Below are 25,052 nucleotides of genomic sequence, written 5' to 3'. Positions count from 1 at the left end.
TTAATCTTAACTCTCCCGCAGCCTCCTCTCCTCCACTGGTCTGTGTCCCACTGCTGCTGCCTCTCCTCATCTTAATGGAGCGCCCATCAATCACACCTGAGGGGGTGGAGCTCTGGGAGACCAGCGACCAGGGCTGTGACATCATGCTGCGCCACCTGGATGCTGCACGTGATGTTGCTCATAACGCCCAGACCTACACCGTAAACGCACAAAAGATCTTACATGGTAAAAATGAGAATTAAAGTTAGCACAAGTATGTTTTTTAATTCCCCTTCATTTCCAGCTCAATAAAACCAGATTGTGTGTTTTGTCTTCAGGGTTTCAGTGTGACGAAGACCTGCTTGAAGTGTTTAAAACAGACTTCCAGCTGCGGCTGCTGTGGGGAAGCCGTGGAGCCACAGTCAACCAATCGGATCGCTACAACAAATTCAACCTTATCCTCACTGCGTTGTCACGGAAACTGGAGCCCCCACCAAAAACCCAAACCTTAATCTGATTTTATCCGAGTATACACAAACACCCAACTGGAGAGCTGCAGCAAGCCACAACACATCCGCAAAATGAGTCTGTCTCACTTTCTTTTGTTTCATTATAACATGAATCAAGGGTTCACTGCCTTGTTTAGTCAATTTTAAATATATATGCCATTATTAAATTAACTCACACAAGCTTTTACAATCTGTACAGTCGTCATCACTGTCTGGGGAAACTTCAGGAAGAGTAGAAGATGTGGTCAGATAGTAAAGAAAGCAGAGAAAAATGACTATAGACAATCACAATGACAGAACAGTAGCTGAAAAGACGGTTTCACAGTCCAGTAAAAACAACGTTGCCACCAAGTTTCACACAACATGGCTACAACGTAAAAACAAATGAGCACATCAGTGCAGAAGACACCAAATAACACTAAACATTTTAATTTATTATGCAGGCTCATTCCTGCAGAAAAGCCTCTGTCTCTATCTCATTTATAGGTAATAAATTACTCCCATACATGTACATACAGAAGAGACTGTGGGAAACAGTAAAGTTTTTGAGTTTGTCATTTTGAGATTGTAATGTCTTAATGTAACTAAACTGAGGTAATATTGTGATTTGTAGCTTCTTTATCATAAAAAAAACATAATATATTGTTTATTGTTTTTAGTGGACTGTGACAACCCAGCATGTACTGATCTATCTAGGACAGGGGTCACAGATCCCTCCAAGTTTCTCCAAGAAAAAATGATAGTTAAAATGCAGATTTATGACAGCAATGTTGTCGTCATTAATTTACTTGAGCTCAGTGCAGAAGGTAAAGCCTTCAAAGGATCTTAAGATTCAGAAATGTATTTCAAAGTCATTAAATACCCTGATTCATTTTTTTTTTCTTCTTTAAGTAAGGTAAACAGTCAAAGAGCAGAGGGAGAGGTGAAGCACCTCTATGGACCATTCATACAGCGGTAACATGTATCTCATATTATAAATAACATGATTTGGCTGCATATTTCTCAAACATGCAACTTTGTGATCTTTGACAGAAAACCAGCCGTTAAGTTTGCTGCTGAACTAACAAGAATTTAAAAAGTCAAACAGTTCATAGAGAATCTACAGATATTCATTTCTCATTTATGCAGCAGAAAAAATGCAGAATTTCTGCATTTGTGAAAATTATTCATTTTTTGCACATAAATGCAAAATAAAAAAAAAACCCTAATAAAGCTGTACATATTTGAAGCATGTTAATAATAGACTGTACATATTTTTGTAGACTGTAAAAAATATTAATTTTAATGTTTATATTATTATGAACTTCTGTGGTAAGATGAAATAAATAGTTTATGATCTGAGGTTGTCATCTGGTTTTGTAAAGAGCGAAATATCTGCTTGTGCTGAAGACTTAAAGCTATTATTTACCTCGTGTGTTGTCCTCAGACTGACTTCCTCTGGTGATCTTCACACATACAAAAAACTGCTTTAAAATCGTTATACATAAAACCTACTGTATATGTAAAGAATTTAGCTGAAACCATCTAACACACTGTAAGAAAACAAAGCAGACTATCATCTGGAGCACCTATAGGAAGACAAACTGAGAATAACATGAGTATTAACACCAGCAACAAGAACATGAAAATGCAACTGTAGCTGATCTACACACCGAGTTCATTTTTTTCAAATAAAATGCAAACGTTACAGGAATGATTTCAAACTGTGAGGACAGTAAGGAAAAAAGAAAAAAGCAGTTTTAATGGAAGTCAATGAAGCATTTTTAGCCACAAATTTCTCCAGAGGGAGTGTCTGATAGAAACTAATGCAACCAAATCTATTTTATCATTGACATATCCACAACTCTAATCACCATCTCCCTACCATTTTTTATTATAGAGGAAAAAAATTAAAAATCTAATAACTCAAATTAAACTGGTATTTAAAGGATTAAAATTCTGAAAATGTTTGAATATTTGGTAGTCTTAAGCAGGTCTGAAGTTTATGTGATTAATGGGGAAAATAAAGGATTAAATATATGTATGATTTTACAGACATTTAGTGCATCATTGGGATGCAAAATACATCAACACTATAAAGTCGCAAGAAAAAGACACTGGATTAAATTTTTTTTTTTAAATTATTCATTGCATAAAAATCATGCTACTATCTGGAACAGCCTCACTAAAAATAAAAAAAAAATTCATTACCAAATAAAAGAAAAAAAGATTGAAAAAATGTAAACAAATGCCTGAGGATGGTTTCTGGGTAAAACGGTCACTGTAGCTAAATGTGATTACACAATAATTCAGAGGTTTGTCTGATTACAGCATCATGAATTTCCAGCCTTCACAGAAACAACAACTTTGTTTTCATTGCTGCTTATTTTATTAGAATATCTTTAGCAAGAAGAAAAAAAGCATTTTGTTCACAAAGTGTCTAAAAACATTCAAAGTAAAAAAGATGTGCACAACATGGAGAGAAGTACTGCCATTGATTACAACATGGTAAAAACAGATTTACATGTTTACATCCTAACATACTATGTACCTGCTTTTTATTTTCCTGTAAAAACAAAAAAAAATGGTCTTTACATAAAGGTGGGTGTAAAAAGTTTCCATGATTTAAAAAAAAAAAAGAAAGAAAAAGACAGAAAGCAGGAATGTGGAGAAAACATTTGGTCTTAAGTGGCACCGCGCTCACAGTGGACTTACTGCAGGTTTATCATCAAAGCTGGTTTATTTTATACATCTGCATTATAATCAGTTACAGTACAATGATGATAAGATTAGAGTATTAGACAGTATATATTTATTAAAAAAAACTAGTAGTTTATATTAGCTATTCAGGTTTATTTTACTGTTTTGAAAATTGCTGTTTTACACATATTTGTTCTTTAACAGCAGCTTTGATTCAAGAGATGCTTCAACTAAGCTTTTTAGGGACATTATAAAGAAAGGAAGAAAAAACAATTGATGTACTTTGATTAGACAAAACCGCTCAATAGACACAAACATATTTGCTTTTTACAACACCGATGGAGGTTTATTACCTGCGTGAGTAAATCCTGCATCTGAGTGCACAAAATATTTACTACATTAAGCAGAAATCCAGTTTTAGTGTTGCAACAATTACATATGCCAAAATATCCACCTGTAAAAGTTTCCTGCTTTTTACCATTATATCAATAAAAGGTTGGATATCTTTGGGAGGACTGCTCTGCAAAAAAAACAGCCATTGGAAGACATCAACTTTAATCATGAAATGACCATGGAATACGCTCGCAGCTGTCCTGACTGCTGGAGAACAGAACCTGATTTACGTTTATGCACAACATTTCATTTTAAATCACTTTGGGGAATCTGTGCGTTAGCTTTAGCAAACATTAGATAAGAAAAAAATTGATCAAACAGCATCAATGGATCTCTACGGCTGCTGACAAGGCATCATAAAATAAAATTCTAAAAATAAATAGCAGATTAAAGAAATTTGATATGTTTCTGACTCTTTTATTTGAACCATTTTGAAAGTCAAGCCCATGCACAGATGAGGGAATCAATAGGAGAGTCACTCATTTTGGGACTCTTGCCCATGTAACATGTATGTTTACTTTTTAACAAATTGAGAAACATACAGAATTTTCAAGAAAAACTGTGACAACATTAAGTCCAAGAATGTGGAAAAAAAAAAAACTTTTCCTTTTATATGCCTGCAAAACGTTCACACAAGGAAGCTGTGACATGAAGGGGAAAATAGTTCAAGTAACATCTACAGCATCATTTTACACATTTCACAGCTTCACTGAAGAAACAAAGCAAAGTGTGGCCGCTTGCTGGTTCGATTTGTTTGATATGGAATTCTTAATGTTGTGAATGTGTAGTTTTGTATGTTAAAAGATCAAACAGACGTAGTGAGGAGTTTAAAATCAGCAGAGATGAATGAATTAAAAGAATCTAGAAAATCATGCAAAAGATACGAAAGTTAATCAAGAGTTACAAAAAGTAGAAAATCATCAGGAAGAGAAATCCGACTTGTTTTCATTTAGTGGTCATTCATAAAGTTCACACGTGTCTAAGCAGGCACCACAGATCGTCTCTCATTCTGTCATTTAATCGGGTTCAAACGCTGTAGTACGTCAGGGCAAAGTGCATCGGTTCGATTCAAACCTTGTTGTCTCCCAAGAACAGGGTCAACTAAACAAACCTAAAAACAATCACCATAGAAACACATTCAGCATGACTAAACAGATATTATGTACAAATCATTCAATGGTTAAAAACTAACATCACGCATGTAACACACACACACATATGAGCACGCATTCACATGTTAAAGCCAAACATGTCAAACTGGTATAAGGGTTTTATTTTTGAGCTGTTTGGCTCTCCACACGCTGCTGCCACTTGTGTGTGTGTCTGTGTGTGTGTGTGTCATCACATTCACAAATAAAACAGATTACATAGATAAACTTTCTGTGGAGAAACAGCTGAGAGTCCCCCGAGAAGTTGAGGGACCCAGCTGGCTGATGGGAGATGTAGTCAGGCAGAAGAGGGTGGTGAGCAAAAATCCCTTCACTGAGAAAACAACGTGAAGATTTAAGGCAGAGTCCAGAGCTCCTCCTTGTAGCTGGACTTTTCTAACAGGGGCCCAGTCCAGATGGACCCGAGCGGCGGTGTTTGTGGAGGAAGGCTGCCATCTGCTGGTCGACTGGGGGATGAAACGGAAAGAGAGAGGAAGAGGCGGAAGAGAGGTCCTGTATTCACCTGAGAGTCCTATCTGCCCGACGAGCACGGACGGACGTTAGGCAAACATAAATAAATCATGCTTCATTAGAACATGGCATTCGGCATTCAACCACAACTGGAGTTACACACACACTTACACAAATGAAAACACCTGGTCACATCTGGGAGATGTGAAAACATGCGACTAGATGAGTGAAGGCAGGCATGAGGAGCAGAGTGGCTCAGACAGGCAGACATCACTAACAGAGCACAGATGATAATGGGAGTGAGTCGGAGCAGAGCAGCACTGATGGTGTTAGTGGCAGCAAACCCTGATGGTAACTTCAAAAGAAAAACTATGTGGAAGGATTTACTGAGAGAATTATAATATTAAGCTTCAAAAGATCCCCACTTCAACCAGCTTCAATTGTTAAACAGTTAGGGCACTAGACAGACAGGGTTAAAGATCACACCTTATCAGAGGAGAGCATCTACTGCTGCAGCCTTTAAATACACCAGTAAATTTACAAAAGGTTTGGTTTTGGTCCCTAAACAAGCCTGTGAGGGATCTGCAGCCAATCCACAAGTCCTTAAAGACAAGGAGGAGACAACGTGCAGCTTGTTGTGTTTCAGTAAAACATTTCCAGTGGATTCCTCTTTCATCTCAGCAAAAACTGAAGGATACACAAGATTTAGATTTAAGACTCATCATATTCTCTTCTAGGCGTTATTGAACTCTTCATTTTGTTTGGCTCAAAACTGAAAAGAACCCACATAGTCATTCTGCAGTCTTTAGCTGTTAGCTTTAACGAACAGTATGTGGTGCCAGCTCCATTCAGATGAAATGAGACTGAACACTGGTTCTTTTCTAATGTTTAAATTCTCTGAGAAGATGTTCCTGTTTGATGACTCAGCGCTAGCTCCTTATGCACACTTCAAATGAATAAAGAAGAGAGCAACGACAGCAAACAACAGAGACACAAGGAAGCTTAAAATGTTTTAGACATTTATGGAGAAACTTTTATCAACTAAAACCGGAGGGAGTTGTACACAGAAAAAAACAGTCCTAACCATGTTTACTGCAACATCACTTCTCTCAGTTAAATCTGTGCATTTAGGGTCTGAACAGAGCTCAGACCAGCTTTACGGCCTAAACAGAACAGACCCGCAGGAAATCCAGCTGTAGTTTTTCTTCAAGTTTTTTATGATCATTTAGGATTTATTTGTGGTTCTGTTTAACTTTATGTGGTATCTCTGAGTTAGTTTCAGTCACCACAAACAACCTTCTCATGATGCCTGTCAATAACAGCTTCAACTCAATCTGAGCACTATGACCATGATGAAGGGGGGCGGTGATTGTCCTGAACCTGATTAACTATGTTGTTGAAGCTGCTGCAGTTGTCACATCCCGGTCTAGAAGGCCTCTATTTCTTTTGTCCAAACCTGGGTCACACTTAGGACAGTTAAATATATTATTGCCTGTTCATGGCTTTGGGATAATTTTTTTCTAGCTTCTTCTGTGAAAATATGTTGCTGATTATGGATATGTGAGCATGCAGACATGCAGACCTCCCTCCCAGCCCTGCTTCATCTCTCTACCTCTCTCCCCCTCTTCTCTCTTTCTCTGTGCCTTAATCAGCCCAGACACCAATAATCAGCATGAGCCCTCCACCAGCCAATCAAATCGCCCGGCCACTCTGCAGCCCTCAGGAACCTGCAGTCACATAGAAAAGAAAGCAAGTTACTTCAACAGGAGGTTTCTTCCTAAAATCATTTTCTGTTCATCTGATTCGCTGAGTGGGAAGAAAAAAGAAGCTGAAAGATGAGGGGCAGGACCATGTAAATTAATCTGTCCTTCTAAATTAAAACACTGTGCCTAATTCAAAACATTTTAATAATTTCTTACATCAATCACAGAATTACTGCAGCATCAGCTCAGCAGACTAAAGAACAGTGACACAACAAGAGCAGGAAATACATTGCAGTGAGTTTTGCATCCCACTGCTTTCCAGTGCTTGATGCTGAACACAGTGATATGAGATTTGGCTTGTGCCGGTACAGCAAGAATATCCTGCTACAGAAACTAACAGTCAGTTCAGTTTTTACATAAACTGATTCAACATGTGAGCAATAACAGGAATATGAGACTAATCCTGCAGAACGTCTTACAGGCTTTTCACTCAACTTAAATAGTCTAAATCGGACTTCAAAACTGTGTTGTTGACACATCTGGGTTTCAACTCTCGGTTTAATACTTAAAGTTTAAGAGTGGTTGATTTTCATCCGGACTAAAGAACTACCTACTGACTGTTTATTTGCATATAAAAACCTTTTATTTCTTCATGTCAAAAACACATCAACAAGCTGCATGGCAACTGCAGTACACTTAAGTTTGCTATTAATCCTACATAAAACTCAGACATGGTACATTTCTGAAGCTCGTCTCCTTTTTGGGAAACATTTGCTAAAAACTTCAAAATGCCAACTTTATAAGGTACCTGAACAGTATCACTGATATTTCTAATAGGACACTTGGTTTTTGGAGGCTGGGTTACGGATTAAATGAGTGGAGTTTAAAGATGATTTTGTGGGAAATGTAGGTGACCCTTTTAGGGAATTTAAGCCACCTTGGGGACTAAAACACAAAAACGTTATCAGCCCCAGTCGACTTTAACCAATCAAAAAATAAACCGCACCACTAAAGCGGCCAAAAATGAATTTTATAGATTTACACTGTCAGATGGAACCCGTATGTTTTTGTGGGAATAGTAGCAAAAAAGAACAGATTAAATAAAACCAGCCTTGTCCCTGGAATGCTTAGCACTAATCTTGAATGACGATATTAAATAACTAGACGAACCCTTCTCCTGTAACAAAGTCCAATGTGTAAATGTTTTCTCTGTCTTTCAGGAGGGTGCTGTAATAAAGACTGCAATGTGGAGGTTTTTCCCTTTAGTGGTAATACAAAGTAGTACTGCAGCTAGATCCAGACAAAACTGGTGTAATGGCACAAATAAAAAGAAAGAAAAAAAAAAGAAAAACAAGTGCATGTATAAACATACACACACACACACGCAGACAGAAACAAAGATAAAACCGGAACATATTTCACTTCAAATTATGTCAACACATCAACCAAAAATAGTTTAAAATCAGGGAGTTTGATCTTCTCCAGTTAGAAAAAGAGACATTACAACAATTAAAAGACAGAACAAAAATAAAATAAAATATTTCTAATATATTACATAAAACTATTTTAAATGCTTTGATTGATAAGAAGGCTCAAACAACCGTGGAAATGCCCCATATTCAAAACACACACATACAAGTTTTCTCCAGCTGATCTCAGGCACTCACCTCTGAAACATCAGCCCCACAGATATGAGGGGATGAGTGGGCACAATGTTAGAGGAATAAACAGACAGAGGAGCAAAGAGACGGACGGAAACCAGAACAGAAGAATGGATGACAGATGTCCATGCAGATGTTGGGGTTCTGTCTTTTTTTTTTCCTTTTGTAGTGTTACGTGGACAGGAAGGCAGACATGGGAGGAAATGACAGACAGAGGACAGTGCGGCTTCAAATGTAGGTGACGGCACCTTTGCTGTTTTTCTCCAGAGTTATTTCTACGTAGGAGGTGGGAACGTAACCCTCCTGCCCGCTCTGCTTCCTCGCCCGTGTCCAGCCATCACCCTTATCCTCCTCGATGATATACAGCACCTGAAGACAGTGAGGGGGGAGGAGGGAGGGGGGGTGTTTAGCAAGGATATCTAACATTGTAGATAAATTGTAAATTGTAGAGGGATTGAGAAAAGCTGTTGAAATGTTTCTGCAGCTTCTGTTATTCTCATGCAATTTATGTAGTCGAGACAAATACATCAGGATATCAATTTCACAACACCCACACAAGACTGTTAGCCAATCCAGACAAGGGATACACTGGTCTCAAATCAATCATGTGGGCAGTGATTATGCTCATCCAAACATGGTCCATAGCAGGTTTAGTGAAGATGTGATGAATTATGTAGCAAAGGGACTCAAAATTACATAAAAATAGATAAAATGCAAAGTTGTTTAATAGATAACGTGGTACAGACTTGTTTAAAATTCTAAAAGAAAATTAAATGAAAATCATATTCAGCTGTTTTTACTTTTTTACAAATGTGCAAACTGCCTGGAACATGCAACACTGTGAGTTTGCAATATTTGTAATCTCACGGATCGCCACATGGTGGCGCTTTTCCTGCAAATCTGAGCATGTGCAGCATTTGACACTGTGGAAAATTTCACCATTAAGTTTTTGAGATATTATTTTTCCATATTGTTGCAAAAATCCCAAAGACTATAATGCTCTGTTAATGTCACATATCTCCTTTACATGCTTTTAGGGTCAAAAAAGTTCAAGCCAAAGAAAATGATTAAGACAACAGCAACATTAAAGAAAAACAAAACAACAATGACATGACAGCTTTAAGCAATTATTCAATTAAAGGAAAATAAAAAGAAAAGAATTACCTCGCCCTCGGCCATCACCAGCGTCCCTTCATTCTTACCTAAGAGTGGAACAGAAACAGCTTCAGTGTTGATTCTAGTCTCTAAAGCAGATATTTGTGGACACAATCGTTTCCATGATGACAAATCACAGAGATTTGCACTGACAGTAAAAAGTCTGGACACACCTACTCATTTATTTCAACTTGAACTGTACATATGCAGAAAAGTTCAAAAATACTAGTCAGATACGAGTCCTTAAAGACCTGAAAGTCCTCGACTCATTTCCAGAACATTTTAAAGCCATTATTCTATAATGTTAGCTTAAGTTAACTGACACTGCTGTGTGCACATCACTACGTAACACACCCCAATAAATCATCTTAGCGCACAACTAGACTTTTAAACTGTACTGGTGATATGAGCACTTTTTGTCATCGTGATTGTTATTACCATCAAAAGAGTACAGCGCTTTGCAGTGTCCAATGACAGGCAGCGGGTCGTCGTCGTCAAATTCATCGTCAAACTCATGAGGGTCAGGGTTGAGATTTCTGGGCTGTGCGGGACTGGGGCGGTGGTGAGGTGTGTGGTGCTCCTGACTGGTGTCGTCTGTGTAACTGCCCTCGGGACTGATGGGAAACAAGTGAGAGCTTTATGTGTGCTGGTTGCTCAAATACACAAACCCGAGTACAGATACAACATGGATGAATCACACAGAGTGTCTGCTGATTTAATCATGGTGGACATCAAGTCTTTTCACAAAGTTTAAAAAAAAAAAAAAGCAGAGTTTTTTGTTTTGTTTTTCAGCTGCTATTTTTTAAAGGGAATTTTACATTCAGGTAAAAAAGAAGCTGAATATTTACTCTTGCATTTATTAAAATAAGTTAAATCATATTTAGTTTTTATAAGCTATAAAATCCTACCATGTTAGAAAGCAGCTTACCTCTCTCTGCCTTGAGGAGTGTGATGGTGGTTGTCTGCACTGTGTCTTCTGTCTCCTCTGGAGCTCTGCTTCCCCTCCACCTCAGACAACCAAGTCTGTCCACAGGGAAGGAGTTTAGCAGGTATATTTTTACCACCACCAGCATCCATCTCTCACCATAAATGATTCGGTGGCGCCATCACTTGGCAACATAACAGAAACTGTATGTAGTATGTGATCTGGCTGTGAAACCCCCTGTTTGTACCTCATTTTTGTGGATTTCTGAGCGCAGCTTCTCCATGTTACAAATGGTCTCTGATATTTTTGGCTGCAGGCTGTTGGGGTCACCCATCTGAGGATTCTTTTCATACACATCCTTCATCTTGTTCAGGGCATCTCTGATGGAGACAAGACTTTTATACAATAGCTAATAGACTGAACTAATGATAGTAAGAGGGTGTGAGGGTTTCACTCTCAAATCCAAGTCCACAACTGAATTATCACATCACTCTGCTCCTATTTTAGCTGGAGCTCAAGTTAAGTTGGAGAAACCCATGCAAAGCCCATTGCTGGATATATGGGAGTAGTCTGAACTTGTGTTTCTTACCTCTGATCCATCTCTTTTTGGAGCTCCTTGTTGAGTTCATCGATCCTCTGCTGCAGCCTCTTCCTCCTCTGCTCAGGAGGTAAGTGGCTAAAATCCTCCACGGACGATGCCTGTTGGAGAGAAACAACATAAAGAAAGAAAATGACCCTCAGAAAACACCACAAACAGAACGAAGATAGGAGAGTTTGGTTCTCTAATGTGTTCTCTGTGCCTCTATTTCTTGTTTAAACGGGCAGCTTAAACAAACAGGGAGCTGTTGTGCTAAACTTTCACTGAAATCAAGGACTGAAGTTTTAAGATTAAACAGTGTCATTCATTTAAAAGCATAAAAACAACATCATAAAATAATTCCTTTTGAAGCTTTTGATTTTGTCTTATGAGCTTCCACACAGATTCAAGTGGGTTCAGATGCCATAGTATCAACATTTGACTAGATTCTACCTGTTCCTCTAATTCTGGGAAACTGTGCATTCATGAGGATGTAACATTTACCTGGACTGCAGGTTTGACAGACAGCAGGAAAACTAACTGAAAAGGTGCAGCAGCTAACTTCATTATCTCTACTGGCTTTGTGCTGCGTGTCGGATACTAAGGGAAGTCCTACGCAGTGAGGATACATGCACTGTAAGCTACACTTCTGGGTCTTCTCAGGTCTAGTCTACATGCTCACACAGACTTACTTACCGTCTTTACTGACCACTGAGCCATAACGTATTAACCGTTACAGTAAAAGAAGAGAAGATGGGATGCCAATTAGTCATCAGTTTAGTTACAAAACCAGTCACATTGCTGTTAGTGCTCCCAGTGGCCTGAACGTCAAACATCATGGCAGAATTAAAAGTTAATCATGACAATGCAGTTGTTTAATAAACACAGCACACTGCAAAAAACTGCCTTCTAACAAAGTCTTACAATCCTTTATTCAGCCATACTTCTTTTATTTCTTAGTTACTAAATCTAAAAATTTGTTATTTGACACACCTATTACATTAAATCACATCACTGAGACACTGTTACATTTTATCTTTTACACCCAATTTTAGCTCTTAAAACTTGTTTCAAGATCTTATAATACCAATCAACACACTGTAAAAAATGTCCATCTTAATATAAAGGGAAAAAACACTTAACTTGAAAAGATTCAGACTAACATCAAGTGTAACAATCTGCAAGAAGATATTACAACCTGGTCAAATTTCCTGAAATAAAAATATATATATATTCATCTCTAGACTTAGGAAAGAGATAAATATCTTAGAATGCGAATCAAGACTTGCTAGTGTGGCGCACAGTGCAGTTGGGGGTCGCAGTGATTCAGGAAGTACAGCAGGTTTGTCCAGTAACTGGAAATGTGGCAGTTTGACTCCCACTTCATCCCAGGCAATCTGTCCTTGGGCAAGACACTTCCCCCACCTTGCCTTGTCCCAGTAGCAATTCTTGAAAGTTTGTTTTGTTTTTTATTATTAATAAAAGGACATGGAAAGAGATTTACTTGTTTTAAGATGTTTCTCATTCTCACTCTCATAAAGCCTAGACATATTTTCTTTTTTCAGGAAATCTAACCAAGTGCAATTATTTTTCTTTAAAGGTGGACTATTTCACTTAATTATAGTCTAAATCTTCTCTTCATCTTTCAATTTAATTAATTGGTTTTGATTTCATTTCCTGCCCAAAAGGAAGACATTTTTAACTTCTCTTCAATTTAAAGCACAAAAACGCCTGATTTGAAATAAACAAAAATATGGTTTTCTAGTTATTAATTCATCAAAAGGTAACTCCTTTCAAAAACTGAGAAAATAAGGAACAGAGGGAAAAAAATCAGACAAGAATTTGTGTATATTCTTTTAGATACCTGTTTCCATAATGTGACAGGAGTAAAACTGCCCTGCTTAGTTTGTAATGACATCTTTGTGCAAGTTTATCCTCTTTTTGTGACGCTGTGCATACAAATAAGGTGCATGATATTTTCTTTCTGCTATTTCCTTAGAGACACGTGGAGCAATAATCAGAAGCCAGCAAACAAAGATAAACCATGCAAGATTTCAAATCAGGGCTATTAATTATTATTACAGGGTTATTAATCTGGCCATAATTTAAAAATTAACTATTATTTTTTGTCTTTTGAGAGTCAAAGAAAGAACACGTTGTTCGTCTGCCTGGAAACCTTTTGTATAATACTGATGATATTCCAAAACCTGTGAGAAATACTTTGAGCAGTCTGTCAGCCCATTTGTCCGCCTGTTCTTCTGAGGAAACCCTCACACATTGAGCTTGAGAAGCAGCCAATCACAGATGGTGCTGACAGGAGTGATGGGAACGAAAGCCAATCAAAGCTTTAGCTTGGCGCTGAGAACCGGGTGTTATTTACAAGATCATATTAAACTGTCTGAAAACAGAAAGCTCTGTTTTCACAAATAAATGACAGTATTAGCACACACACACACACACACACACACAGCACTGCAGATTTAAGCCAAGCTAAAATCTTACAACACACCTGATGCTGATGATGTTATTTCCCCTCTACACACACATAACACTGCAACTGTAACACCAGAAAACCCTCCAAATCCCTCACAGGCCAACACACCATCAAACATCAGTGATCTTCCATCTTGTAACAGAAAAAACTCTAAAAGAAATGAGAGCAAAGAGAATCACTCAAAGACAAGAGAAATTTAAAGAATGAGAAAAAATGTGACGAGAAGGAGAAACCAAAGAGAGAAACAAAGCTAAAGGATGCCTGCAAGTCCATTTAATCAATGATTTTATACGTTAATCTTATCGTCCCCATGAGAGCAACATCCCATTAAAGTCTTCTCAAATCTGAGCTATTTAACTCTGCTGTAGACCCTGCAGACATCCAGCAGAAATTTTAGAGAAACTAAATGCCATCAATCAGTCTCAAACACAGCTCCATTTCCTGTCTCACCCCTCTTCTCAGGCCCCTCAAATTCTGGGGGATTCTGGGTACTGTGGTCTTTATCTCAGACAGATAGTGGCTCACAAGGTCGGAGCTGAACCGTGACGTAGGAAAGAGGTGGGAGGTGGACCGCTGACGAGAGGAGGAGGAGGATGAAGGTGGGAGGGGAGGTGAGAAGGAGGGGGACTGGCAGGGAGCAGGAGAAGACAAAGCCAGAAGTCAGGATTACATATCGTTTAGAATTGTGATGAGTTCTTACAACTAATTCTCTTTTTATTGAAGCTTGTAGATGTGGGGGAGTCAGTCTCAAGATTTTACACACAAAATAAGCCTCAATTCTCTTCATTAAAACAAATCATTTGTTCTTGTTGTGTTTCCGTTCTTTACATGTAAAGGGGTCGTATGTGAACATTGTATGTTATGCCAGGGTTGGATCTGGATCAGTTTTCATTCTGTTTACATTTTACACTATATTGCCAAAAATATTAGCTCACCTGCCTTGATTCTCATATGAACTTAACAGAAATCCCATTTTCAATCAAATGAGTTTAATGTGACGTTGGTCCACCCTTTGCAACTGTAACAGCATCAGCTCCTCTGGGAAGGTTTCCATAAGGTTTAGGAGTGTGTTTATAGGAATTTTGACCATTCCTTCAGAAACGCATTTGTGAGGTCAGACTGATGTTGGACGAGAAGACCTGGAATTGTCCGAAATCTCTTGAAGCATTCAGAGTTCCTTTTAATGGAACTAAGGGGCCAAGCCCAGCTCCTGAAAAACAACTTTAAACCATAATCCCCCCTCCACCAAACTTTACACTTGACATAATGCAGACAGACCAGTACCGTTCTCCTGGCCATCGCCATTCACAGACTCTTCCATCAGATCACCAGATGGTGAAGTGCGATTCGTCCCTCCAGAGAACGAGTCTCCACTGATCCAGAGTCCAGTGGTGGCGTTCTTTACACCACTGTATCCGACACTTTGCATTCTTTCTGTTCTTGAGCTGATCTGAAGGTCACATGAAATTTGGAGGTCTGTAGCAATCAGCTACAGAAAGTTGCAGACCTTTGTACACTATGCGCCTCAGCATCACCCCGCTCAGTTATTTTACAGAGCCTACTATTTTGTGTCTGAGTTGCTGTCATTCCCAATCGCTTCCACTTTGTTATGATACCGTTGACAGTTGACTGTGGAATATTTAGGAGTGAGGAAATTTTACGACTGAACTTGTTGCACAGATGGCGTCCTATCACAGTACATCGCTGGAATTCACTGAGCTCCTGAGAGCGACTCATTCCTTCACAAATGTTTGCAGAAACAGTCTGCATGCCTCAGTGCTTGGATGTTATACACCGGTCGCCATGGAAGTGATTGGAACACCCGGTTTCAATTATTTGGATAAGTGAGTGAATACTTTTGGCAATATAGTGGATGTGTGGCATTTCCTAGCTTTGAAGTCTGATGGATGATGTATTCTCTAATCTGACCCACAGAGTCATAATGACGCAGATTATCACAGTTCTATGCACTTTAAACTTGTACCAGACATGTTTGGGAAAATTTCAAGCATTGAATGTTGAACAATTAAAAATTACAGCAAACACACACCCCATCCATCACACAGGTTCTCTGCTTAAACTTTTAAGGCAGTTGATGGAGCAAACATGACCCAATGGCGCATTGGTTAATAAATGACTGAACTGCTGTTATGGAGATGGCCAAGGTCCAGAGTGGACTAACAAATAGTTAAAACGTGGAAACATAAATCCTTTAACTTAAGACATGCTGAGTATACAACTTGGATATTTAGAAACGTATAATGTTGACAAGTATCTGCAATTTAATCAAAATTACTATGAAATAAAAAGCTGAAGGTAGAGACCGTCCAGGATGTGATTAACAAACCTGAATGATACCAGCCGGTGCACGTACTTCATATCCTCTCTGATTTGTGCATGTTTTAAAATGAATAAAGTAAATGCAAAATAAAAGTAAATGATTAATATACTATCTTCTGCTGGATATTGGCATCGGAGCAGGTGATGAATAGTTCGTAAGCATGTCCTTTCTCACTCATTTACCTTTGGTTTCTTTCCAAAGAGCCAGAGCTTGTTCTTGGTTCTGCTCATTGGGTGTTTCGGGTCGGAACGAGACACCGGGCCTCCATCTTTATCTCTGTCAACTTTAGGTGTATTGCTGATGGTCCCGTCTGAACCCGTTCTGCTTAAATTCTGGCTGAAGTCTTCAAACGGGAAGTCACCTGGAGGTTCAAAACCAGACTTAAACGACTCCACGACTATGGCTGAATCCTGGAAAGAAGAAAGAAGAAACACAGAGGATCAGGCAACAGGGGGGGAGAGTGAACGAAGGCATATCTGATGAAGGGAGCACCTTCATTAGATATCACCTTGGACCAACTTATTTCTTCATAACAGGGTTCTAAAAATACAAGACATGATACCCTGTCACATACCTTTCGCTCATCTACAGCCTTAGCCGCAGAGACCATTCCCTCTAGACATTTAGAGATGATAGGTATGACTCTTCGCTCTGCCTCAGCAAAGCTTCGATATGTCTCTCCGAGTTTCACCGTCCGACGTTGATCCATGTCTTGCAGATTCTGAACACAGAACAGAAGAAGTGGGACACGTAAACAAACACTGTGCTGCTTAAACAGACACTTCTATAACCTTCTTTTGTGTGTAAACAACCTCTCAGTTAGCCCGTCCTTTACCTGGAAAGAAGTGATACCCAGCCAGTGGATTAATGAAGATTTACACGAGACAAGCTGTTAAATTAAACATTCGATGGGGCGCTAACACACAGCGCAACACTTTCTCTAAACATGATACAGGTCTAAGTGAGCACGAAAGTTAAGTAAACATTAGTGCTTTGTTGGTATGCTGATTCAAAACATTAAAGAACTGACTGTGACCTTTTCTGACTTACTCTTGTTATAGCCATGTTTATTTACCTAAAGTTTCATTTAATGACTTATTGCTTGCTGACAACCAACTTCTTTTCTATACACCAGCAGGAAGCTATCAGGAATAAAACAACAGGTAAAATGTGTGCTTTACCTTGAAGATGTGCGGTATGGCGTTATTGAAATGTTTCCACTGCTCTGCGTTGAAGTTCTGTAGCTGAGCGGCGTACTCGTTCTTACTGTCGTCCGCCATGTGATTGCGCATGTAGAACTGGGCTTTCGCCTGAGCAATAATCACATCCATACAAACATTTAAATGTAAAATAAAAGAAAAATCTTTTAAAGACATTGTTAAAACCAAAGCAGAAGAAAATGTGGCATCAGCTAATATTAAGCACATTTATGCATTTCCATTTTAAACCATGGACAATTCTGTATTAAATTTCTTAATAAGGGTGAATCAATGAAAGCAAAATACACTGTTTCACACTGAACTTTAAACAATTAAATGCAAATAAAATGAGCCAAGTGTTGCAATCACTCTACTTCTCTGTCTTTAATTTTCTGCCAACAGCAGAATTAAGTCACCATCCAGGTATTTTCCATTATAATAAATCAACAGCAGGTGAGGACAGTTATCCTGGTGTCTTGGCTGTTAAATGATTTACTGTGGTGCTGTTGCAGGTGGAGCTTCCTACCTTCTCCACTTCTGATTTGGTGGCGTTGATGTCGTTATCTAACCGTTCATAGGTCAGCTGGGATTTTTCCGCTTCCTTACACTCTCTTTCAAACTTCTTTTTACTCTAAAAGATAAAGAGGGCACATGTTGTAATATATTCAGAAAAAATGGTCACATGACATTTCTCTGTAACTCATTCACTTAATTTCCTGTGTAAGTAAATAAAACTAAGGAAATATGTGAATGACAGGGAGATGAATCAGACACAGATAGTTTACTTCCTGTAGACCCATCTGGGTTACATTACCAGCGAAGGAAACACACTGAATAGCTGAGACATTACCGTCTAGTCACCAAGTAGTCACTGTTAAAGTCATGGAGACCACACACTGAAACACTCTCCTTCCCATGTGCTAGACAGACTACTAATGTGCCACAGGCCAGAAAATGTGACTGTACATGTATTATTTTGAAATTTAACAAGCAGCTTTTAGCCTGTGAGTTCCTCTGGAATTATGGTGGTTAACTGTATGTTCTGTAACAAGCAAAGTGTTATAAAATAACCTAGTTAGTGTAATGAAATGAAAAGAAGTGAACAAATGGAATATCCCTTTATCTCTGGAGCCTTTTAGGAGCCAGACAGAAGGTTGTCAAAGGCCAAATGTGACACATGGGCCTTGCTTTGGGAGGGGTTGGTGTGTACCGGGTGTGTGTGTTTCCCGGTCTTGGCCCCTGTCCTCAGTCCCTGTGGACTGATAATCTTGCCAGGAAGAAGAAAAAGGCAACACTGTCTTTTCATTTAGGGGAACAAATGTGTTAAAACTATTGTTTGTATTAATGTAGGCAAACAACACAAGACTGCTTCTAATAATTGTTTCTTAAAACCAACATACAAATGTGGGAGAACTCCCATATTTGTCTCATGTCTACATAAAAAGGATTGTGTAGCATTGGGGAATGGAGAAGTGGATGTAGTTTGGCTTTCAGTTAACTCTGTTAGCATTTCTTTCATTCTTCATGCAAACAAGCATGTCATGAGCACTGCTGGCTGTCCCTGACAGAGAATATTTACACTAAACACTTATCGTTCTCTCTTCATCCCTCCTCATCCTCCCTCACTCCCCCACTTACATTGTCCATCTGTTTCCAGCAATGATCCAAATACTGCTGAGCTTTCCTGCCCTCCTGTAGATGCTGCTCATTTGCACAAAGACATTCACACAGAGACACATAAAAATACATAAATATGTGCACCAACAAAAATATTGAACTTGGTCACAATTACACACAATTTACAAGAAGGGAACAGCTTTACAGGAGTAGTTACTAAAGATGTAAAGAGGCTTACTACTCCACACACAGGTTGTTGTTCCATCCATCCATCCATCCATCCATCCATCCATCCCTCCCTCCCTCCCCAGACCTCTGGTCCTTCGAGTTTTAAAGAAGTACAAGTGTTTTGTTTTGTTTTATAAAATATTTTGCATGGCATATTATACATACGATTAAACTATTCAAACTCTATGTCCTTTCTGGCTTTCAGTTCACTGCCTTCTTTCTATGCAGGTAGATGCGTTGATGGGAAGTTAAAAAGAAATCAAAATCCCGATGAGGCTAGAACTGAAGCTGTTTCATTTATGATCTGACAATTACGACTGAATTTTTACTTTCCCCTCTAAAGATCCACACATGGACCGCAGACTGGATAGAAATCAGCTCCATACTTCATCAGCTGATTTGTAACCTTTTAACACCAAATCAAATCTGGATCAACCATATCATTTCAAGCAAGTTGCGATTTTTAGTGACAGATAAAGACGATCATAATCTTTTTCAATCCTTTACGTTTAATGGCTTTTGAGCCAACATGGACCAGAACTCTTAAAAAGTCATGTCTATGACTATGTGATGGGTGTTAATATAGGCGTGACAGTAATTCAGTGTAATTCAGATTACATTATTATCATCAGAAATATAAAAAAATAGGGACACAGATTAAACTTGAACTGTCAGTGACTGAAATATTATGGACTCACTCATGGCACAAAAAGGAAAGAGTGCTGTTTTTCCCCCAAAAAATGCAGTTATTTTTATTTTTTTTTGTTTCTACCATCAGCAGATGGTACATGAAAGCTGAATGGTTGACAATAAACAAATGCACATGAAGCAATACAGAGAATACAAACATCAACATCCACGTTTGGCCAGGAAGTCATTTTTACTTTCAATACTGCACACGTCACAACAAACTTGTTACTGTACTCACGTGTTTCCTCTCAGCTTTGAGGTCTTGGCCGTACCTCATCAGCTCACCATAAACCTTTTGAGACATTTCCTCCGCCACCACTTCCCTCTGACCGGCGTAGTCATTCAGCTCATTCAGTATGGAATAGAATGACAGACACGATGTGAACCTGCACACAGTTAACACATGATTAAGCCTGCGTAGGACATGCTGCCTCTGCTCTGCCACTACATCCTCAATGCCAATCAGAATTCACATGAGAGACAAAATGTACTTAATACTCTACAGAGTAACATCATTTGCTTTATTTTTGCATGATTTTTCAGGAAATTCTGTCTGTTCAAACTGAATACCCCAAACAAACGCTTGTATTTCAGCAGGTTTAGTTTAAAGTTATTTATAATATTTTATTATGAAGGCTGTCTAACGTTAACGATGGTAACTAATTTATGTGATTTATTGCGCTAAACATTTTTAACGCATGCAGAGCATCTGTCATTTATGACGGCGAGACATGGAGGTGTCTAGAGTCGAGATGAACAAGATTAGCTGGTTGGCTCTATGGATGGATTTGAAGGCGTCACACCCGTGGGGGATGAGGGTGTTTTAAAACACCACACTTTTCCTAGTGAGAGGGTTCAACACCTGCACTTTTCCCACATTTTTCAAAGAATACGTTTCCCGTAGTTCTGTTCTGGTCGTGTGTTCAGCTGATCGGCTTTTCTTTTCTTTCGCTAGTACCGTCTCTCTTGTGTTTGTTTATTGTCTATTGAGGAGGAGGAAACTAGCGGTTCATGTTCACATTGACATTTGTACTCAAAAGTTTTGATCTTGGACTCACTAGATAAAGTAGGCAACATTTATCAGTCTCATGTCACTATCTACTGAAGAACGGAAAATGATAACTGAATATTTCAGTAAGATATTGTTTGCCTTTATTTCATGTAACTTTTCAGTATTAATGCTAGTAAGCTGTAAAAATCTGCTAGTCATCAGACAGCCATGCACACATCTATCAGGTTCAGATATGTATTGACAGTGAAACAGGCTTTAAAATACAAATCAGTGGAGCTCTCCTCTCTAACAAAGTAGTTAACAGGTGGTAGAAAGGATTTAAACTTCAGATACGTCAGTTTTGATAGCGGGCGGGCCAAACAAGGGTACTGACCAGGAAGCGGGTGGCCCTTAATGAGATTTATGTTTTTAGGGTCTTGATTTTATGTAATATTGAATTACAACTAAAGTGATCGTCTAATGAGGTCAGCTTTGGCTTGCTCTTTCTGTTGATACAATACAGAAAAACTGACATATTTCAGGCACAGTTGCGAATGGTGATTAATCATGATTAATTTATTTGTAAGCTGTGATTAATCTGATTAAACAGTTTAGTCACTTGACAGTCCTAATTTTTTTTTTTTTACAGTTTTTTAAGCACAAAAACTGAAATGTGTTTCAGTCAAATGGTTCACATCCCAGACTTTTGTTTTCTAGTTTCATATTACACTATATTCAACATATGAGGGTAGAGCGTCCTCTTTTACATAAAAGATTAATAAAACTCACACAATGTGTTAGTCATTTTCACTCATGAATGTTTTAATGGAATAAAATCAATTTTTTGCAGCACTATTTAATTAAACAGTCAAATCTTATTTTTGTAAAAAGAAAACAGTGGAACTCAGTTCCACTTTGCAATTCTTACACATAATATATTTTACTACATTTCTCAAATACACCAAGTCATCTTTAAGCAATAAACAGGCTAAAAAGAATCTAATTCTTTTTTTTTATGAAGAACTCCCTGATTACCCTGAAGCAGCTCCAAAGTTCCCTCTTGTCATACAACCAGTTAAACTACTTAATAAATCTGCAGACAGAGTAGGAATAACCACATCAAACTCAAGAGTCTGGATCCTTCAAAGGAACAATCAGACATTATTTATAGTGTCCAGGCAGCCTTTTCCACTCATATATTTGATAGAGATCCAGAAGACAAACAAAAGCAGAAAAAAGAGAAGTAATCTGAAGTAACTCACCTCGGCTCCTCATCTTTAGGGCGTTTTGGACAGTATTTTTTCACCAAGTTCCTGACAGACAAGAAAGAGAAGCAAGCAGGAGAAAGACAAGTAAAAACACAAGAGGCCAGCAGTCAGATACACACACAAACCAATGGAGAACCTGAGCATATTATTTAAATCAAAGACTTAAACATCAAAGATTCGGCCTATCTTCTCCTTCAGGCTCTGACTAAACAAACTCCAGTAATGCAGGGAATGAGTTGAATGAATTAACTGGAGAGCAGGGGAATGTGTGTGTGTATGAGTGTGTGTTTTCGTGTTATCAGTACAATAAGGAGTGCTGTTGTCTGATTTATTGCCTGAAACATGCACAGCTTCACAGACAGTCGTGTCTCTGATCATTCTCCAGACGTCAGACCTGCAGCAGTGATGTATGCATATTTGTTCATATTATACATTCAGAGATTTTCCTCCCTTGAAACTGGCAAGCACTGGGACTCTGTTAGTTTTTAATGAGGTTTACTGGGTTGGTGCTTGTTGATATGTGAAGAACAATGGAATCAACAGTATATAAATGCTCCTGTCATCAGCAATATCCCTTTCATTTAATTTTAATTGACACAAGGGGGAGTACCATGTGTTTCACAATTCTTGTACCAACTGTTCCCACAAAACACTGTGTTACCCACACATGCGTCTTCCTGTTAAATCAACTTTCTACATGCTGGAATTATTTTAAAAATTGCCCAAATAACTGGCACCTAACAAAAGTGTGATGTCTACAACTATTATGAGCATTGAGTTTTAGGAAATTAAAAATAAATTTGAGTAAAAGTCTTATTTACCTTTCGCAGTGTTTGCTTTTTACTAAATTTAGCGAGATACATCATCGTCCCAAACCTTTTGCATACAACTTTACATAATGCCGGCTGTCTTGCAAAACATTTCCCCTGTGTCTAACAATTCTTAAAACTGGTTTTATAAAAGGGGTAATACTTGGTGCTGCCAAGTGTGAGAAGTGCTGTTAAGACACATCAAGAATTTGTGCTTCTGTGGGCGCATTCACACCAGGATAGTCCACTGGACATTGTTTGATTAGGGACTCTGTTCAGGTGGAGGGGTGCAACATTCTTCCAGACTGACTAAAAGATATCTAAAGGTAAAGATGAGACACTCAACAAAAAAGAAAACTTGTTCATCGATTGGTTAATGCAAAACATGGAGCTGTTGTTCATATTTCTATCAGAACTACTGTCTGACCGTGAGCCATTTCTCCCCACCAGAGCTACCTAATGCCCCACATGCAATTCTGTTTTAGTTGTGTTTACCCTCAATGCTGTGCGCTGAACCCACAATGCATTTTGCTCTGTAGTCTGTTTCTTGTATTTGGTCCACTTGAAGCAGACCAAGATTAGCGTCTGTAGGTGAACCGAGTCCACTGATCCGAATCTGAGTTTCTATGACATTCACTATTCCCCAAAAGAAGCAGACGTTCCGAGCCAGTGGACTAGGATTCTAACAAAGAGGCTGATGTGAATGTGCCCTATGACTGCTTAATCCAACACCAAATCACCTCAACTTTTAAATCACAGAACACCTCAACGTGCAAAATTGTAGAGTAATACCAAAATCTACTCAATGAAGATGAAAAAAGTATTTTTAAGTTGAGACATAGGCAAGTTTACCTTAACCTGCTTTATCATTTGTGCTTGTGCAGCAGTGTTACACAAAAAAAATATAAATGTGAACATTACTGACAACCAGGGAGTGAGATGACACAAAAAAGTAAAGATAAGGTTTTTCTGCACGGCTGTTATATGAAATTAAGTGTTTCTGTTTGCATCTCTTCTTGTCTGTGTATGAATGTACCGTAGCTGCTTGGCATAGTTCTGCTCTATGTCCAGCCTCTCCTTGACAAACTTAGCGTATCGCTCAAGAAAGTCAATCCCCCACTGAGTGTGTTTGTCCAGATTATCAAACTGGTCCTGAGAACGAAAAAACAAGAGAGCAGAGAAAGAGGACGGGGGGAGGGGAGACAAGAAAAGCATGTTTTAGACATTAAAGAATAACAATAAAAGCAGTCAGCAGTCAGTAACTAATTTAAACACAACAAACAGAAATACTTCTGCCCGTGTCCTGTTCACAGCGTCAGATTCACACCTACATGTAGCAGATGCTGTAAAACAAGAACAAATTCCTCTTTGACTCAATTCAAGCTTTTAAAACTTATTAGACGCAGACAAAAAAAAAAAAAAAACAGTGAGTAGTGAAGGAAAAAAAGAAATTTTCTTTTATCTGCTGTTTTAACCTCCTTTCTTCACCCACTCTTACATCAGAAGACAGCTGGAAGAGATGATCATGATAAATCGACCAATATGGGTTTTTTATTTTAGGGCCAATGCTAATCTTTAGAACTCAGAGCCAATATATGATGCTCATTTATTTGGCTATTACAGTGTCACATACTACACATACTCAACATGAAATGTAAAAGCAGTAACAGCTGATCTATTTTCATTAAAAAAAAAAATCATGGCAGCTTTTTCATCCTAGTATCAAAGTAAGCCTGTTCTTTAGCTACGGTTGCTTCATTACTGTTGTTTTATATTACATAACATTAGTAGAATTAGTGACTCATTTAACTGACACAAGAGGGAGTAATATCTGTTTCACAATCCTTTTGCCGCAAAAACATGGTGTAGCCAACAAATGTGCCTGCCTGTTAATCACCTTTCTGTGCACAGGGATTCATTGATGTTTATTAAAAACAGAATTAAATAATTAATCTTGTTCATACCTCTTTAAAGATGCTTTTTGGATGCTCTGATTACAAGTGGACAGCTCTAAGGGGTGTCAGTTTACACCTGGTATTATTGTGGATCTCCACTTTTGAACTGATGTCACTTGTCCCTCAGTTTGCACAGAAACACAAAGCCTACATCAAACATAGTCGGCTGTGTTTGGCAACAAACCAGACATCAGCAGCTCTGCAAAATAGCTGCAAAATCCCAAATTCCCTTTAGTGAACTCTGCAGATTAAAGACATTG

The 25,052-nt window shown here is 38.4% G+C and overlaps 2 protein-coding genes across 9 annotated transcripts in view; one reads left to right on the top strand and one right to left on the bottom strand.

Annotated features, from left to right (window-relative positions):
- bcar3 (BCAR3 adaptor protein, NSP family member) overlaps nucleotides 1-3,092 on the top strand; it is a 78,466-nt gene extending 75,374 nt beyond the window's left edge. For all 4 annotated transcript variants that reach the window (XM_042007174.1, XM_042007175.1, XM_042007176.1 and 1 more), the window contains 2 exons: nucleotides 22-225; nucleotides 318-3,092. In XM_042007174.1, the coding sequence (XP_041863108.1) occupies nucleotides 22-225; nucleotides 318-496 (383 nt within the window). In that variant the 3' untranslated portion in view covers nucleotides 497-3,092. The remainder of the gene's footprint in view (nucleotides 1-21; nucleotides 226-317) is intronic.
- Nucleotides 1-25,052, bottom strand: part of fnbp1l (formin binding protein 1-like) — a 50,698-nt gene that overhangs the window by 604 nt on the left and 25,042 nt on the right. The window contains exons 2-17 of one of the 5 annotated variants that reach the window (XM_042007180.1): nucleotides 23,874-23,989; nucleotides 22,023-22,073; nucleotides 20,008-20,155; nucleotides 18,873-18,935; nucleotides 17,761-17,865; nucleotides 17,217-17,345; nucleotides 16,610-16,756; nucleotides 16,218-16,445; nucleotides 14,145-14,321; nucleotides 11,213-11,322; nucleotides 10,871-11,003; nucleotides 10,627-10,721; nucleotides 10,137-10,312; nucleotides 9,708-9,745; nucleotides 8,792-8,912; nucleotides 4,079-6,906 (exon numbers count right to left, since the gene is read on the bottom strand). In XM_042007180.1, the coding sequence (XP_041863114.1) occupies nucleotides 6,899-6,906; nucleotides 8,792-8,912; nucleotides 9,708-9,745; nucleotides 10,137-10,312; nucleotides 10,627-10,721; nucleotides 10,871-11,003; nucleotides 11,213-11,322; nucleotides 14,145-14,321; nucleotides 16,218-16,445; nucleotides 16,610-16,756; nucleotides 17,217-17,345; nucleotides 17,761-17,865; nucleotides 18,873-18,935; nucleotides 20,008-20,155; nucleotides 22,023-22,073; nucleotides 23,874-23,989 (1,845 nt within the window). In that variant the 3' untranslated portion in view covers nucleotides 4,079-6,898. Of the gene's footprint in view, nucleotides 1-4,078; nucleotides 8,913-9,707; nucleotides 9,746-10,136; nucleotides 10,313-10,626; nucleotides 10,722-10,870; nucleotides 11,004-11,212; nucleotides 11,323-14,144; nucleotides 14,322-16,217; nucleotides 16,446-16,609; nucleotides 16,757-17,216; nucleotides 17,346-17,760; nucleotides 17,866-18,872; nucleotides 18,936-20,007; nucleotides 20,156-22,022; nucleotides 22,074-23,873; nucleotides 23,990-25,052 lie in introns of those variants that run through there. The other 4 variants (XM_042007178.1, XM_042007179.1, XM_042007181.1 and 1 more) reach the window with 4 other exon arrangements.

This window comes from Melanotaenia boesemani, chromosome 14 (assembly GCF_017639745.1).
Source record: "Melanotaenia boesemani isolate fMelBoe1 chromosome 14, fMelBoe1.pri, whole genome shotgun sequence".
Taxonomy (NCBI): Eukaryota; Metazoa; Chordata; class Actinopteri; order Atheriniformes; family Melanotaeniidae; genus Melanotaenia; species Melanotaenia boesemani.
The sequence above is the reverse complement of the archived record's forward strand: the minus strand, read 5'-3'. Positions and strand labels throughout refer to the sequence as shown.